At 44.1% G+C, this 14,007-nt stretch overlaps 2 protein-coding genes and 1 non-coding gene across 4 annotated transcripts in view; 1 reads left to right on the plus strand and 2 right to left on the minus strand.

Annotated features, from left to right (window-relative positions):
- Positions 1-4,518, minus strand: part of PRRC2A (proline rich coiled-coil 2A) — an 18,360-nt gene extending 13,842 nt beyond the window's left edge. Inside the window, exons 1-8 of the mRNA XM_019985442.2 lie at positions 4,339-4,518; positions 2,369-2,543; positions 1,694-1,871; positions 1,224-1,323; positions 1,060-1,132; positions 581-724; positions 277-428; positions 14-93 (exon numbers count right to left, since the gene is read on the minus strand). Of these exons, the coding sequence (XP_019841001.2) occupies positions 14-93; positions 277-428; positions 581-724; positions 1,060-1,132; positions 1,224-1,323; positions 1,694-1,871; positions 2,369-2,480 (839 nt within the window). The 5' untranslated portion in view covers positions 2,481-2,543; positions 4,339-4,518. The remainder of the gene's footprint in view (positions 1-13; positions 94-276; positions 429-580; positions 725-1,059; positions 1,133-1,223; positions 1,324-1,693; positions 1,872-2,368; positions 2,544-4,338) is intronic.
- LOC139179171 (small nucleolar RNA SNORA38) lies at positions 2,055-2,185 on the minus strand. The gene has a single exon (XR_011563597.1). It is a non-coding gene; the product is annotated as a small nucleolar RNA SNORA38 (small nucleolar RNA).
- Positions 4,519-4,783: 265 nt separating the features above from the next.
- Positions 4,784-14,007, plus strand: part of NCR3 (natural cytotoxicity triggering receptor 3) — a 32,835-nt gene continuing 23,611 nt past the window's right edge. Inside the window, exons 1-2 of one of the 2 annotated variants that reach the window (XM_070778217.1) lie at positions 4,784-5,142; positions 5,478-5,567. The gene's annotated coding sequence lies outside the window, so the exon portion shown is untranslated. The remainder of the gene's footprint in view (positions 5,143-5,477; positions 5,568-14,007) is intronic. The other variant, XM_070778216.1, reaches the window with a different exon arrangement.

Consider the following 14,007-nt stretch of genomic DNA (forward strand, 5'->3'; position numbering starts at 1 on the left):
CTAGATTACTCACCTGGGCCCATCGGGCGTGGGGTATCTATAAGGCCCCTGGGGTCCATAGGGCGGAGGGAACGGGAGATATGGGGGATACATCTGCAAAAGAGCCCAACAGTAGCCGCTTAGTGGAGCAGACAAACAGCCTACCACAGCCCTAAACCTCTCATCCTCCCACCCTCACAGACCTCTGCTTTCCAGCTGTCCCCTCCAAAGACTAAGTTGTAACTCCTAACTCTAGCTTCCAGCACAATCAATCCAAAAGAAGATATCCTAACTTACGAAGGGCGGCATCATTCCGCGGTAGGGAGGGAACTGGGGTGGGCCCGAAGGCTGCAGTCCACCCCGGGGATCATGGCCGTGATGAAGTTTGGAGTCCGGGCCCTCCAGCTCATCAGGGCCACGCCCACCTCCGTCCCTCCAAGTTGTAGAATCTGTATTTTGGAAAAGACAGAGAGTGAACATAGCTGAAAATGATGAGGAGAAAGATGAATAAGCCAGCACTTCACTCTGAAATGGAATAAGGTAATATCCTGGTCAAAAGGTGGATTCCTAACCCATTCACTCACTAATAGTGGCCACTCACTTTGGGGGCGGAGGCTTGGTCCGGGCCCAGACAACTGTTCGGCAGACTCCCTTTCCTTGGCAGCCTTGTCCTGGTCGCCAGCCGCCTGCAGGGTCGGAAATTCCTCTCGAGAGAATCGTGACAGTAGGCTTGATGCCCTTCCACCTGTTGGGGTTGAGGCACAAGAGACACAACTATCTTTACTGAGGATGCACTGTGAAAGTGTAACGCTCTGACAGGTACCGATCCAGTTCTGCCTCCAAACTCACCCCCTATGTATTAGGTGTTCATTCTTCAAGAAACAAGATCAGTTTGGGGATACCCACCTCTCACTTTCACATAAATCTGCAACAAATCTTGCTCATGTGTTTTGCAAGAAACCAAATATGTGATCCAAAATTTTGCCAAAAGATTACAAGAACACTTTGCTGAAGGTATAGTGCAGGACTCCTGCCTACTATGGTGCCCAGAGAGACCTCCTCAAACAGCCTTGTGCTCACCATCTCCATGTGCTCCATGGGTGACGCTGGCTTGTGCCCAGGACTTTACCCCGCTTGGAACCGAAGGAGTGTTCTGGGGAAGCAGAAAGATAATGGTGACATGATGAGGAGCTACAAGCCATTCTTGCCCCTGCTCCCTAAAAAACATCCAGTTTTTCAGATACCTCGGGGGCTGCTGGCGGTCGTTTCGATTGGTTGGAGGCAGGCGTCTGTGAAGCCGGCAGTGGCTGCGATTCCGGCTGCTGAGCGGTTGAGGCATCGGAACTGAAGGGATGGTAAGGTGGGAAGGTTATTCAGAGTCTGAGATGGTACCGGCTCCTCTGCTTCTCCAACTGGTGGAGGACAGGAACCAAACCCAGGCCTTCTCACTACTTTTTACAAGTTTTAGGACAAAACACCATAAGCTCATCAAGCTTGCATAGACTGTCATCTGTTCTTCAAACTTTCCTCACACCTGACAAAAAATTAAAGGTACCACTCCTTAGTCATTTAACAGGAGTCCTGCAATATGCAGGAAAGGGTCTTTCCTCTTTGCCTCTGACTCTCATCTGGCCACATTAGTACAAGCCCCAATTCATCCTGAAGTTCAAAGTTAAAATATTCCTAACTCTAGATCCCCCAGGTTTCCACCCACCTCTTGGGGTCGGACTGCTCCTGTTTGCTTGCCCATCCTGTTCCGTCTTTCGGCACTAATGAGACATTGGGGTCATTGCCTTTGTTCTCGGCTTTCAGGCTTGGAAGGTTGGCCGGGGGTGGCATACGCCGAGCAATGGCAACTTTCCCGAGACTCTGCAGGCCATGGCGAGGGGCAACTGGAGAAAAGATGGAGAGAGAATGGAAAATGCCTCTAAAGGGAAATCTGACAGCATCCTACCCGAGGCCCCGTTTACAGACATCCCCAACGTCTTCTCTTAGAAAGCTTCTCTCTCTTTGCCCTAGGCAGTCTCTGAAATTCTATCAACAAGGAAGGCTGAAGGGCTTTACACTCAGTAATTCTATGTGGGATGGTTGATCTTGAGCCTGCAAGGAGCAAGCTGGCCCTAGACTTCTCCAAGTCCACATTTCTTTGCCTCCAATTCTTACGTGTCCAAAGACAGGAAACCACAGACACGCCTTTGTAGGAGGATGCTGGTGTTCACCAAAAGCACAACGTCCCCTACAGGATCCAAGATAAAACTGGAAAGTCTTTAGTGTTCCTCTAACCTTTTGATATATGTACTACAGGTGTTTCCCTTCAAAGAGCTCTGAAATACATGACCCATTCATGTTCATCCTCCAATAATTAGGAACATCAGTGCAGGACCCTCACCAGCGGGTTTCTGGATCTCTAAGGACTTGCCCTTATATGTATCAAACAGGTTGAGCGAGGAATACTTCTTTCCATCCTTCCCCTTGGCAGTCGGCCCCGAGCGATCGGACATTGCGCTGGAAGCTCATTGAGTACGTTGGGTCCTACAGGCGCCTCCCCCAAAACGTGCCGGAACCTGTGACCAGACACCAAGTGTTTCACTCTCTGCTCCACCAAGGGCCTCCCAATAGAAGCCTAGATGCTCCCTTTTATTCTTACTGGGGCCCAGATACATGGCCCTCTTATGCCTCTTCCTCTAGCCTATTCAAACACCCCAGTTCCTTTAAGCAACCATCTTCCTCACAGAGCCCAAATGCCATATTTCCTCTTTCCCCCAGACACCCCTTGCCAAGGAAACCCAAATAAAAATCCAGTATCTTCCTAGTATAAACACTCTCCCCTTTGTGCCAATCTATAAAGGGTTGCAACCTCATTACGCCCACAAGTAATAATCTCTCTCCATCAAAATCATTTCAGATACCTACAATAAAAACAAGTTCAAGCCCTAGAGAAAACCAGAAGCATATAGATCCGTCATGGAAGGAAGAGAGGTTTAGCTCTCCTACTCATTAGATACCAGCTTCCTAAGTTTGCCCTGGGTTCTAGTCCCTGCAGTCTCCCTCCCATCCGGCAAAGTTTTGCAGGAAGGTATGCAGGAGTTTAAGGATTTTATGAGCTTGCTCAGCCAGACTGGGGGATGGTGCCAGAGAATTCCTCAGGGAACAACTGGGGCACTACATATTCCCAAGCTACAGAAACAAGTATTTTGAATATTCCATCTTTTCCTACACTTGCCCCCATCGCAGCTCCTGGAAAAAAGTTTGTCTGAAGATGGCATACTGGTGGGCTCTGGTTTACCCTACATACACGTGGGTAAAACAAAGCATTATGGATCCACGTCAAGAACACCAAGTAACCATGGGGCCAAGGCTGGAATCAACTTCATTTTCCTACCCCCCATCAGCAGTCATTTCTTTCCCTGATTTTCCTTGTTCCCCAAGCCGACCAAACTCTCCAACATCGGTTAGTGTTCCTGGGTGACCAGGCATTTGTTTGTAGACAATGGTGTAAAGGAAAGAGAGAGGGAGTTGGTGAGATATCCAGACAAGACCAGGATGACAACTAAAATCAAGAACTTTAAGCCACATTAGATGAGGAGATGGGGGTAGCTTTGGAGGTGTTTAAGAAGGCCAGTCTTTGAAAATTTATGAAGGGAACAGAGATAGAATAATGAAAAAAAAAAAAACTAAATAACAGAGAATTATGAAAGCCGGTGGAAAATAATACACGTAAGCGGGAATGGCAGGAAAAGGATGCAGACTAAAGGAAGCAATGTCAGGAGACCCAGGAGAGAGGAGGAGTTGGGATAGAAAGGTGATAAGGAAGATGAGAAATGAAAAAAGCAGAGAAGATGAGGAACGTATAAAGCACAGATGCGGGATAAAAGCAGGGTTCCAGAGTGGGAGTGACTGAACGCGAAGTGGGGCGTCAAAAAAGGGAGACCTTAGCGATGAGTGATGGGAGGGGTCCACTATGGAGGAAAGAAGACTCTTGGGAGAGCAGGACAGTCAGGCGCGGCCCACTCCAGAGCGGCAGCAGGGAAGGGGACCCATAAATAGGGGTGATAGTCCAGGAGCGCAAGGGGGGTGGGGAGTTATGGCCCAGGAGCCAGGGGGGAGGTCTCCCCATGAAGCCAGAAGGTGAGTGGGTACGGGCAGGTTATAGGCTCAGAGACGGGCTAGAGATGCGGGTCCCAGGGTGGGAGTATCGGAGGGGGAGGGGCAGGCAGGGCCCGGCAGCAGGAGGACAAAATGGCGGCGGCTAATGGCAGCTTCTCCTCCCCCCGGCCCGCCGCCGCCGCCGCCGCTGCCGCCGCCACCACCGCTCCCGCGCCGGAAAAGGGCGTTAGCATTCGGCTCGCCCAGACTCACCTGGCCGGGTGCGCGGGGGTCCGGGACCGGGGCCTAGGCGCCTCCCCGGGGTGGGATGGCGGTGGGGCGGGGGCGGATGGCGGCGGATGGCGCCGGGTTCGGCTCCTCCCGTCTCCCTCGCTCACTCCGCGGCTGGGCTCCGACTAACGGCCCATCCGGGCAACCGCCGCCCCCGGGAGTGCCCCCCCTCCTGCCTCTCTCCGCGCCTAGACACGCCCCTTTATTTGCATAAAGGGCGGGGCACCTTCTACCCTATCCCTCTTTACTTCCAGGGCTGTCCTTTTTTTAAAAAAAAAGCAGAGCGTGCGAAGCTGACATAAGTTATTTGCATAAAGAGGAGGGACTTATAGGCGCTAGGACGCCGATTGGCTGAAGAGGCAGGCTCCCGGCGTCGGCCGTTGAGACGTGCAGAGGGGGCGGGAATGCGGTGCCGGTCGGCCTGGATGTTGGGACGCAGAATTTGCACGACGACTAGGGGGAGAAAGAGGCGGAGCGTGCGTAGTGCGTTCGTGGAAAGATGGGAACGGAGAGACGTAGAGACGCCAAGAGTGGAAGGAAACGATGCTAGGCCTATAGTACTATCCGCAAAGGAGATAGAGCTAGAAGACTGGGCGGAAGGGACTAGCTGCCGGAGGGCGGAGCTTACGTAACCAGGGAAGAGCTCCAACTCACGCTTATCTTCGCGAGAGGTGAAAGCATGAGGGGGCGGGGGCCTTCATTTATTAAATCACGTCATGCAAATAAGGTAGATTGACAGGCCAATCCAAGAGTCCAGGGGAGTGCATCACGGAACAGAGGCATTCTGTGAGTAGTTCTACTTATTTGCATAATATATGCAAATCGCTTGGACAAAGATAGGGTACAAATAACCTATTCCTCAAAATATTGGCAACTAATGACTAAGACAGGCATTTAATTTTATAATCTGTAATTTTCGTGAATATATTTATATATCTGATATTATTGACAGTTTCCGTTTACTTCATAACGGGTTTAATTCTGCGAAATGCAGTACCATTCCCCTCCTTTGTCTCCGATTACGTGTGTGTGTGTGTGTGTGTGTGTGTGTGTAGTCGCTCAGTCGTGTCTGACTCTTTGGGACCGCATGGACTGGGACTACATGGACTGTACCCTTCCAGGTTCCTCTGTCCGGTGGAATTTTCCAGGCGATCTTGAACTGAGTTGCCATTTTCTACTCCAGGGGATCCTTCCAATCCATCCCAATCCAGGTATCGAACCCATGTCTCTTGTGTCTCCCACACTGGCAGAGAGCCACCTGGGAAGCTCTGTTACTCGTGTGTGTGTGTGTGTGTGTGTGTGTGTGTGTGTGTGTGAGAGAGAGAGAGAGAGAGAGAGCGCGCGCGCGAGCGAGCGCGTGCTGAGTCCTCTCCGACTCTTCAAACCCATGGATTTATTCTGCTCTAATCATACCCCCTACTTGTTCAGCAAATCATTCAACATCTATTTTTTACCCATTGGGTATATATTAAAAAATAGGGGTTTCCCTGGTAAAGAATCTGCGTGCAACGCAGGAAACCCAGGTTGGATCGCTGGGTGGGGAAGATCCGCTGGAGAAGGAAATGGCAACCAGTCCATTTCTTCAGTATTCTTCCCTGGAGAATTACATGGACAGAGGATTCAGGCAGGCTACAGTCCATGGGGTTACAAAAGTCGGGCACGACTGGGTGATTAACACACATACACACGTAAAATAGATTTTTATTAAAGCGGTTTTAAGTTTACAGAATAATTGAGCAGAAAGTACAGAGAATGCTAGTGTATTCCTTCCCCTGCCTCAGTTTTCTCTATTATTAACATGTGCATTAGTGTGGCACGTTTGTTACAATTGATGCACCGATGGTGATACATTATTTTTTCTTCCAGTTTTATTGAGACACAATTGACACACAGTACTACATAAATTTAAGGTGTATTTGCTCAGTCCTGTCCAACTCTTAGCGACCCCATGGACTGCAGCCCACCAGGCTCCTCTGTCCATGGGATTTTCCAGGCAAGAGTACTGGAGTGGGGTGCCATTGCCTTCTCAGACTACATAAATTTAAGGTGTATAGCATATAATGATTTGACTTACAAACATCATGAAGTGATTACCATACTTAGTGAACATCCATCATCTCATACAGTTACAAACTTAAACAGAAAAAAATGTATTTTTTTCCTCATGATGAGAACTCTGACGATTTACTCTTAACAACTTTAATCAGTTTCAATTGTATTTATCATGCTATATATTACACGTCTAGTATTTACTTATAACTGGAAGTTTATATTTCTTGACTGCCTTCATTCATTTCCCTCTCCCTCCACCACAAATCTGATTTCTTTCTGTATGAGTTTGTTTGTTTTTGAAGTATAGTTAGCCTACAATACTATGTTAGTTTTTGGTATACAACGCTGTGATTTAAATATCAATATTTCAAAATGATATTTCAAAATGATCATAAGTCTAGTTATCATCTGTCACCATGCATAATTATTGACTATATTCCCTACAGTGTACATTTCATATCTAGGACTCAGTTATTTTGTAACCGGAAGTTTCTGTTGCTTAATCTATACCTATTTCTCTCCTTACCCTTCCCCCAATTACCTGTTTGTTCTCTGTATCTGTGACTCTATTTCTGCTTTGTTACATTTGTTTTTATAGATTATACGTAAGTGAAATCATACAATATTTGTCTTCTTTGTCTGACTTATTTTACTTAGCATAATACTCTTTAGGTCCACCATGTTGACACAAATGGTAAGGTTGCTTTCTTTTTCCTGGCTGAGTAATATTCCATCACACACACGCACACACACGCACACACACACCATCTTCTTTATCCACTCACCTATCATATCTTGGCTATTATAAATAATGCTTCAGTGAACGTGGGGTAAATATATCTTTTGAATTAATGTCTTCATTTCCATCAGATAAAGACACAGGACTAGAATTACTCTATTGTATTGTAGTTCTATTTTTGAAGAATCTTTATATTGTTCTCCATGTCTAGTCAGGTCCTCTGCCCATTTTTTAATCTTGTTCTTTCTGTGTTGTGACTTTTCGTGTTTTTTTTGTGTGTGTTTCTATACAAATTTTCGTGGAGAAGGCAATGGCAACCCATTCCGGTACTCTTGCCTGGAAAATCCCATGGATGGAGGAGCCTGGTAGGCTTCAGTCCATGGAGTCGCTAAGAGTCAGACACAACTGAGCGACTTCACTTTCACTTTTCACTTTTATGCACTGGAGAAGGAAATGGCAACCCACTCCAGTGTTTTTGCCTGGAGAATCCCAGGGACAGCAGAGCCTGGTGGGCTGCCGTCATGGGGTCGCACAGAGTCGGACATGACTGAAGTGACTTAGCAGCAGCAGCAGCATACAAATTTTCGAATTATTTGTCCTAGTTCTTTGAAAAATGCCATTGGTATCTTGACTGGGATTGCATTGAATCTGCAGATTGCCTTGAGTAGCATAATCATTTTAACAATTTTAATTCTTGCAATCCCTGAGCATGGTGCCTTTCCATTTGTTTGTGTTGTCTTCAGTTTCTCTCATCAGTGTCTTACAGATTTCTGAGTACAGGTGTTTTGGCTCCTTAGTTTGATTTGTCCCCAGGTATTTTATTCTTTTTGATGTAATTATAAATGGGACTGTTTTCTTACTTTTTCTTTCTGATAGTTCATTGGTAGTATGTAGAAATGCAACAGATATCTGTGTATTAATTTTATATCCTGCAATTGTTACCAGATTCATTGGTAAAGTTGCAAATTTTTGAACTTACCAAATTCATTTAGAATTTTCTATGTATATCATCTTCAAACTAACAGTTTTACTTCTTCCTTTCTAATTTGAATTTCTTTTTCTTGTCTGACTTCCTATAGCTGGAACTTCCAATACTATGTTGAATAAAAGTGGTGAGATCTTAAAGGAAATGTTTCAGCTTCTCACCATTGAGTATGATGTTAGCTGTGGGATTGTCATATATGGCCTTTATTATGTTGAGGTGTATCCCCTCTAAGCCCACTTTCTAGAGAGTTTTAATCATAAATGAATGTTAAATTTGTCACAAGCTTTTTTCTGTATCTATTGAGATGACCATATGATTTTTCCTTCTCAGTTCATTAATGTGGTATATCGCATTGATTGATTTGCCGACATTGAACCATCCATGCATCCTTGGGATAAATCCCACTTGATCATGGTGTACATGTGTAATGTATTGTTGAATTCCATTTGCTGATTTTTTCTGAGGATTTTTGTATCTGTTCATCAGTGATATTGGCCTATGATTTTTATATTTTCATGGTATCTTTATCTGGTTTTGATATCAGGGTGATACTGGCCTCATAGAATGAGTTCAAAGGGGTTTCTTCCTCTTCAGTTTTTTGGAATAGTTTGAGAAAGATGAATGTTAAATCTTCTTTAAAAGTTTGGTAGAATTCATCTTTAGTAGAGACATTATGGTTCTGAACTTTTGCTTCTTGGAAGGTTTGGTTTTTTTTAATTACTGAGTCAATTTCAGTAACGGGTCTATTCATATTTTCTGTTTCTTCCTGATTCACTCTTAGGAGATTGTACATTTCTAGGAATTTGTCCATTTCTTCTAGGTTGTCCATTTTATTGGCATATAATTATTTGTAGCAATCTCTTATGATCCTTAGTAGGTCAGGTGGTAAAGAAATCCTCCTGCAATGCATGAGACCCCGGTTTGATTCCTGGGTCTGGAAGATCTGCTGGAGAAGGGATAGGCTACCCACTCCAGTATTCTTGGGCTTCCCTGGTGGCTCAGCTGGTAAATAACCCTCCAGCAATGTGGGAGACCTGAGTTTGATCCCTGGGTTGGGAAGATCCAGTGAAGAAGGAAACGGCTACCCACTCCAGTATTCTGGCCTGGAGAATTCCATGGACTATATAGTCCTTGGGGTCGCAAAGAGTCAGACACGACTGAGTGGCCTTCACTTTCACTTATGATTCTTTCTATTTCTGTGGTGTCAGTTTGACTTCTTTTTCATTTCTGATTTTATTGATTTGGACTCTTTTTCTTGGTGAGTCTGGCTAAAAGTTTATCGATTTTGTTTATCTTTTCAAAGAATAACTCTTAGTTTCGTTAGTGTTTTTTTTTCTTTATTTCATTTATTTCTGTTCTTATCTTTATTATTTCTTCTCTTCTACTAATTTTAGGTTTTGTTTGTTCTTCTTTATCTAGTTCCTTTAGGGGTAAAGTTAGATTGTTTACTTGAGGTTTTTCCTGTCTCGTGAAGTAGGTTTGTATCACTATAAACTTCCTTCTTAGAAATATTTTTGCTGCATCCCATGGATTTTAGATCATTGTGTTTTCATTTTCATTTGCCTCCAGCTGTGTTTTAATTTCCTCTGATTTCTTCAGTTCCTGTCTTGTGAAGTAGGTTTGTATCACTGAAAATTTGCTTCTTAGAAATATTTTTGCTGCATCCCATGGATTTTAGATCATTGTGTTTTCATTTTCATTTGCCTCCAGCTGTGTTTTAATTTCCTCTAATTTCTCCAGTGACCCGTTAACAACAACTATGTTCTGAAGGCACCAGAGATATGCACAGAAAATTTTAGAAGTTGTTGTTGTTGTCCAGTCAGCTGCTCAGGCCTGCCCAGCTTTTTCGACTCTATGGACCACAGCATGCCAGGCTCCTCTGTCTTTCACTATCTCCCCGAGTTTACTCAAACTCATGTCCATTGAGTCGCTGATGCCATCTAACCACCTCATCCTTTATTTTCCCCTTTTCTCCTGCCCTCAGTCTTTCCCAGCATCAGGATCTTTTCCACTGAGTCAGCTTTTTGCATCAGATGGCCAAAGTATTGGAGCTTCAGCTTTAGCATCAGTCCTGCCAATAAATATACAGGGTTGATTTCCTTTAGGATTGACTGGTTTGATCTCCTTCCTGTCAAAGGGACGCTCAAGAGTTTCTCCAGCACCACAATTCAAAAGCATCAATTCTTCAGTGCTCAGTCTTCTTTATCATCCAGCTTTCACATCTGTACATGACTACTGGAAAAACCATAGCTTTGAGTATGCACTTTGTTGGCAAAGTGATGTCTCTGCTTTTTAATACGCTGTCTAGGTTTGTTGTAGCTTTTCTTCCAAAGAGCAAGCGTCTTTTAATTTCATGACTGTAGTTATCATCCACAGTGAAAAGTTTTGGAGCCTGAGAAAATAAAATCTGCCACTGTTTGCCCATCTATTTGCCATGAAGTGATGGGACCAGAGGCCATGATCTTAGTTATTTTAATGTTGGATTTTAAGCCACCATTTTCACTGTCCTCTTTTACCTTCATCAAGAGGCTCTGTAGTTCCTCTTCTCTTTCTGCCATTAAAGTGGTATCATCTGCATATCTGAGATTGTTGATATTTCTCCCAGCAATCTTGATTCCACCTTGTGCTTCATCCAGCCCGGTATTTAGCATGAGGTACTCATCATATAAGTTAAATAAACAGGGTGACAATATACAGCCTTGACTTACTTCCTTTCCCAGTTTTGAACCAGTCCATTGTTCCATGTCTGGTTTTAACTGTTACTTCTTGACATGCATACAGGCTTTTCAGAAAGCAGGTAAGGTGGTCTGGTATTCCTATCTCTTGAAGAATTTTTCATAGTTTGGTGTGATCCACATAGTAAAAGGCTTTTGTATAGTCAGTGAAACAGATGTTTTTCTGGAATTCTCTTGCCTTTTCTATGATCCATTGGATGTTGGCAGTTTGATCTCTGGCTACTCTGCCTTTTCTGAATCTAGCTTGTACACCTGGAAGTTCTCAGTTCACATACTGTTGAAGCCTAGCTTGAAGGATTTTTGAGCATTACCTTGAAATCGTGAAAGTGAAGTTGCTCAGTTGTGTCTGACTCTTTGCGACCCCATAGACTGTAGCCTACCAGGCTCCTCTGTCCATGGGATTTTCCAGGCAATAGTACTGGAGTGGATTGCCATTTACCTTGCTAGCATGTAAAATGAGTACAATTGTATGGTAGTTTGAACATTCTAGCCTTGACTTACTTTGGGATTGGAATGAAAACTGACTTTTTCCAGTCTCGTGGCCATTACTGAGTTTTCCAAATTTGCTTGCATATTGAGTGTGGCATTTTAACAACATTGTCTTTTAGGATTTGAAATAGCTCAGCTGGAATTCCATCATCTCCACTAGCTTTGGTTATAGTAATGCTTCCTGAGGCCCACTTGACTTCACACTCTAGGATGTCTGGTTCTAGGTGAGTGACCACACCGTTATGGTTATCTGGGTCATTAAGACCTTTTTTGTATAGTTCTTCTGTGTCTTCTTACTATCTCTTCTTAATAGCTTCAGCTTCTGTTAGGTCCTTGCTGTTTCTGTCCTTTAGTGTGCCCGTCTTTGCATGAAATGTTCCCTGGGTATCTCCAGTTTTCTTGAAGAGATCTCTAGTCTTTCCCATTCTACTGTTTTCCTCTATTTCTTTGCATTGTTCACTTAAGAAGGCTTTCTTATCTCTCCTTGCTATTCTCTGAAACTCTGAATTCAGTTGGGTGTATCTTTCCCTTTCTGCTTTGCCTTTTGCTTCTCTTCCTTTCTCAGCTATTTGTAAGGCCTCCTCAGACAATCATCATGCTTTCTTTCATTTCTTTTTCTTTGGAATAGTTTTGGTCACTGCCTCCTGTACAGTGTTATGAACCTCTGTCCGTAGTTCTTCAGGCACTCTGTCTACCAGATCTAATCCCCTGAATCTGTTCATCACCTCTACTGTATAATCATAAGGGATTTGATTTAGGTCATATTGAGCGGTCTAGTATTTTTCCCTGCTTTCTTCAATTTAAGCTTGAATTTTGCAATAAGGAGCTCGTGATCTGAGCCATAGTCAGCTCCGTATCTTGTTTTTGCTGATATAGAAGCTGATATAGAAGCCTGTATAGAGCTTCTCCATCTTAGGCTGCAAAGAATATAGTCAATTTGATTTCGGTATTGACCGTCTGGTAATATTCACGTGTAGAGTCATCTCTTGGGTTGTTGGGAAAGGATGTTGGCTATGACCAGTGTGTTCTCTTGACAGAATTCTGTTAGCCTTTTCCCTGCTTCATTTTGTACGCCAAGCCCAAACTTGCCTGTTATTCTGGGTATTTCTTGACTTCCTGCTTTTGCATTCCAGTTCCCTATGATGAAAAGGACATCTTTTTTTGGTCTTAGTTCTAGAAGGTCTTGAATTGTTCAGCTTCCTCAGCATTAGTGGTTGGGGCATAGGCTTGGATTACTGTGATGTTGAATGGTCTGCCTTGGAAACGAACCAAGATCGTTCCGTCATTTTTGAGATGGTTCAGGTACTGCATTTTGGACTCTTTTGTAGACTGTGAAGGCTGCTCCATTTCTTTTAAGAGATTTTTGCCCACAGAGTAGATACAATGGTCATTTGAATTAAATTCGCCCATTCGTGTCCATTTTAGTTACTAATTTATATTATAGAAGTAGAGGAATAAGAATCAGACTGTGCCTGGGTAGGTCAGAAATGTTTCTGGGAAAGTCTGAAAGTGATTAGGGAAAGTTATTAACTGATATGAAGAACTTGTTAAGATTTAGCCAGGTTTGAGGAGCAAGTGCACATCTTGGGCCCTGTGAACTGATAAGCAGAGGCATGGATTTGGAACCTACACCTGCCTGTCCATTATGGAAAATGAGAGTGGCAAATTTAGTAAGAATCTGGTAAGAGTTTTATCCTGAGGCTCATTAAGATGATTGAGATGAGAAAAAAAAAAAAGATGAAGGTGGTTGAGATGACTTCAGTTCTCAAACTTTCAAATGATTCTCTCGTCCCCTTCCCCTGGACAGTTACCACAGCAAAATTTCTTGGAAGTGCTCTCTGTACTCACAATCTCCTTCTCTCCTCTCTTTCTTTGTTAAAGCCACTCCAGTCAAGTCTTCATCCCCACCTTCTACTCAAACTGCAAATGTCAAGGGTATCAGCCTCATGGCTTGAAATAATGTTAATATGCTAATAACTTCCCAAATGTGTATCTTCATCAGAGACCTCACTTCCAACACTGGACTTGTATACACAGCTGTGTACTTGCCATCACCTCTTAGATGTCTAACAGATGGTTTCAAATTCAGTATGTCCAAAAGCAAACATTTTGATCTCTGCTGCTGCTGCTGCTAAGTTGCTTCAGTCATGTCCAAACCTGTGTGACCCAATAGACGGCAGCCCACCAGGCTCCTCTGTCCCTGGGATTCTCCAGGCAAGAATAATGGAGTGGGTTGCCATTTCCTTCTACAATACATAAGAGTGAAAAGTGAAAGTGAAGTTGCTCAGTCATGTCTGACTCATCGCAACCCCGTGGACTGCAGCCTACCAGGCTCCTCCGTCCATGGGATTTTCCAGGCAAGAATACTGGAATGGGTTGCCATTTCCTTCTCCATTTGATCTCTAGTCTTTCAATAATTTCTCTGTCCACAGCCTTCACCATCTCAGCTGATGACAGTTTAAAAATTTCAGGGATTTCCCTGGTGGTCCAGTGGCTAACACTTCACACTCCTAATGCAGGGGTCCGAGTTCGATCCCTGATTGGGGTGCTATATCCCACATTCCACAACTAAACATCCTGCATGTCACAACGAAGATCACAGATCCTGTGTGCTACAGTTAAGACCCAGCACAGCCAATAAATAAATACAA

This window comes from Bos indicus, chromosome 23 (assembly GCF_029378745.1).
Source record: "Bos indicus isolate NIAB-ARS_2022 breed Sahiwal x Tharparkar chromosome 23, NIAB-ARS_B.indTharparkar_mat_pri_1.0, whole genome shotgun sequence".
In the NCBI taxonomy this organism is placed as follows: Eukaryota; Metazoa; Chordata; class Mammalia; order Artiodactyla; family Bovidae; genus Bos; species Bos indicus.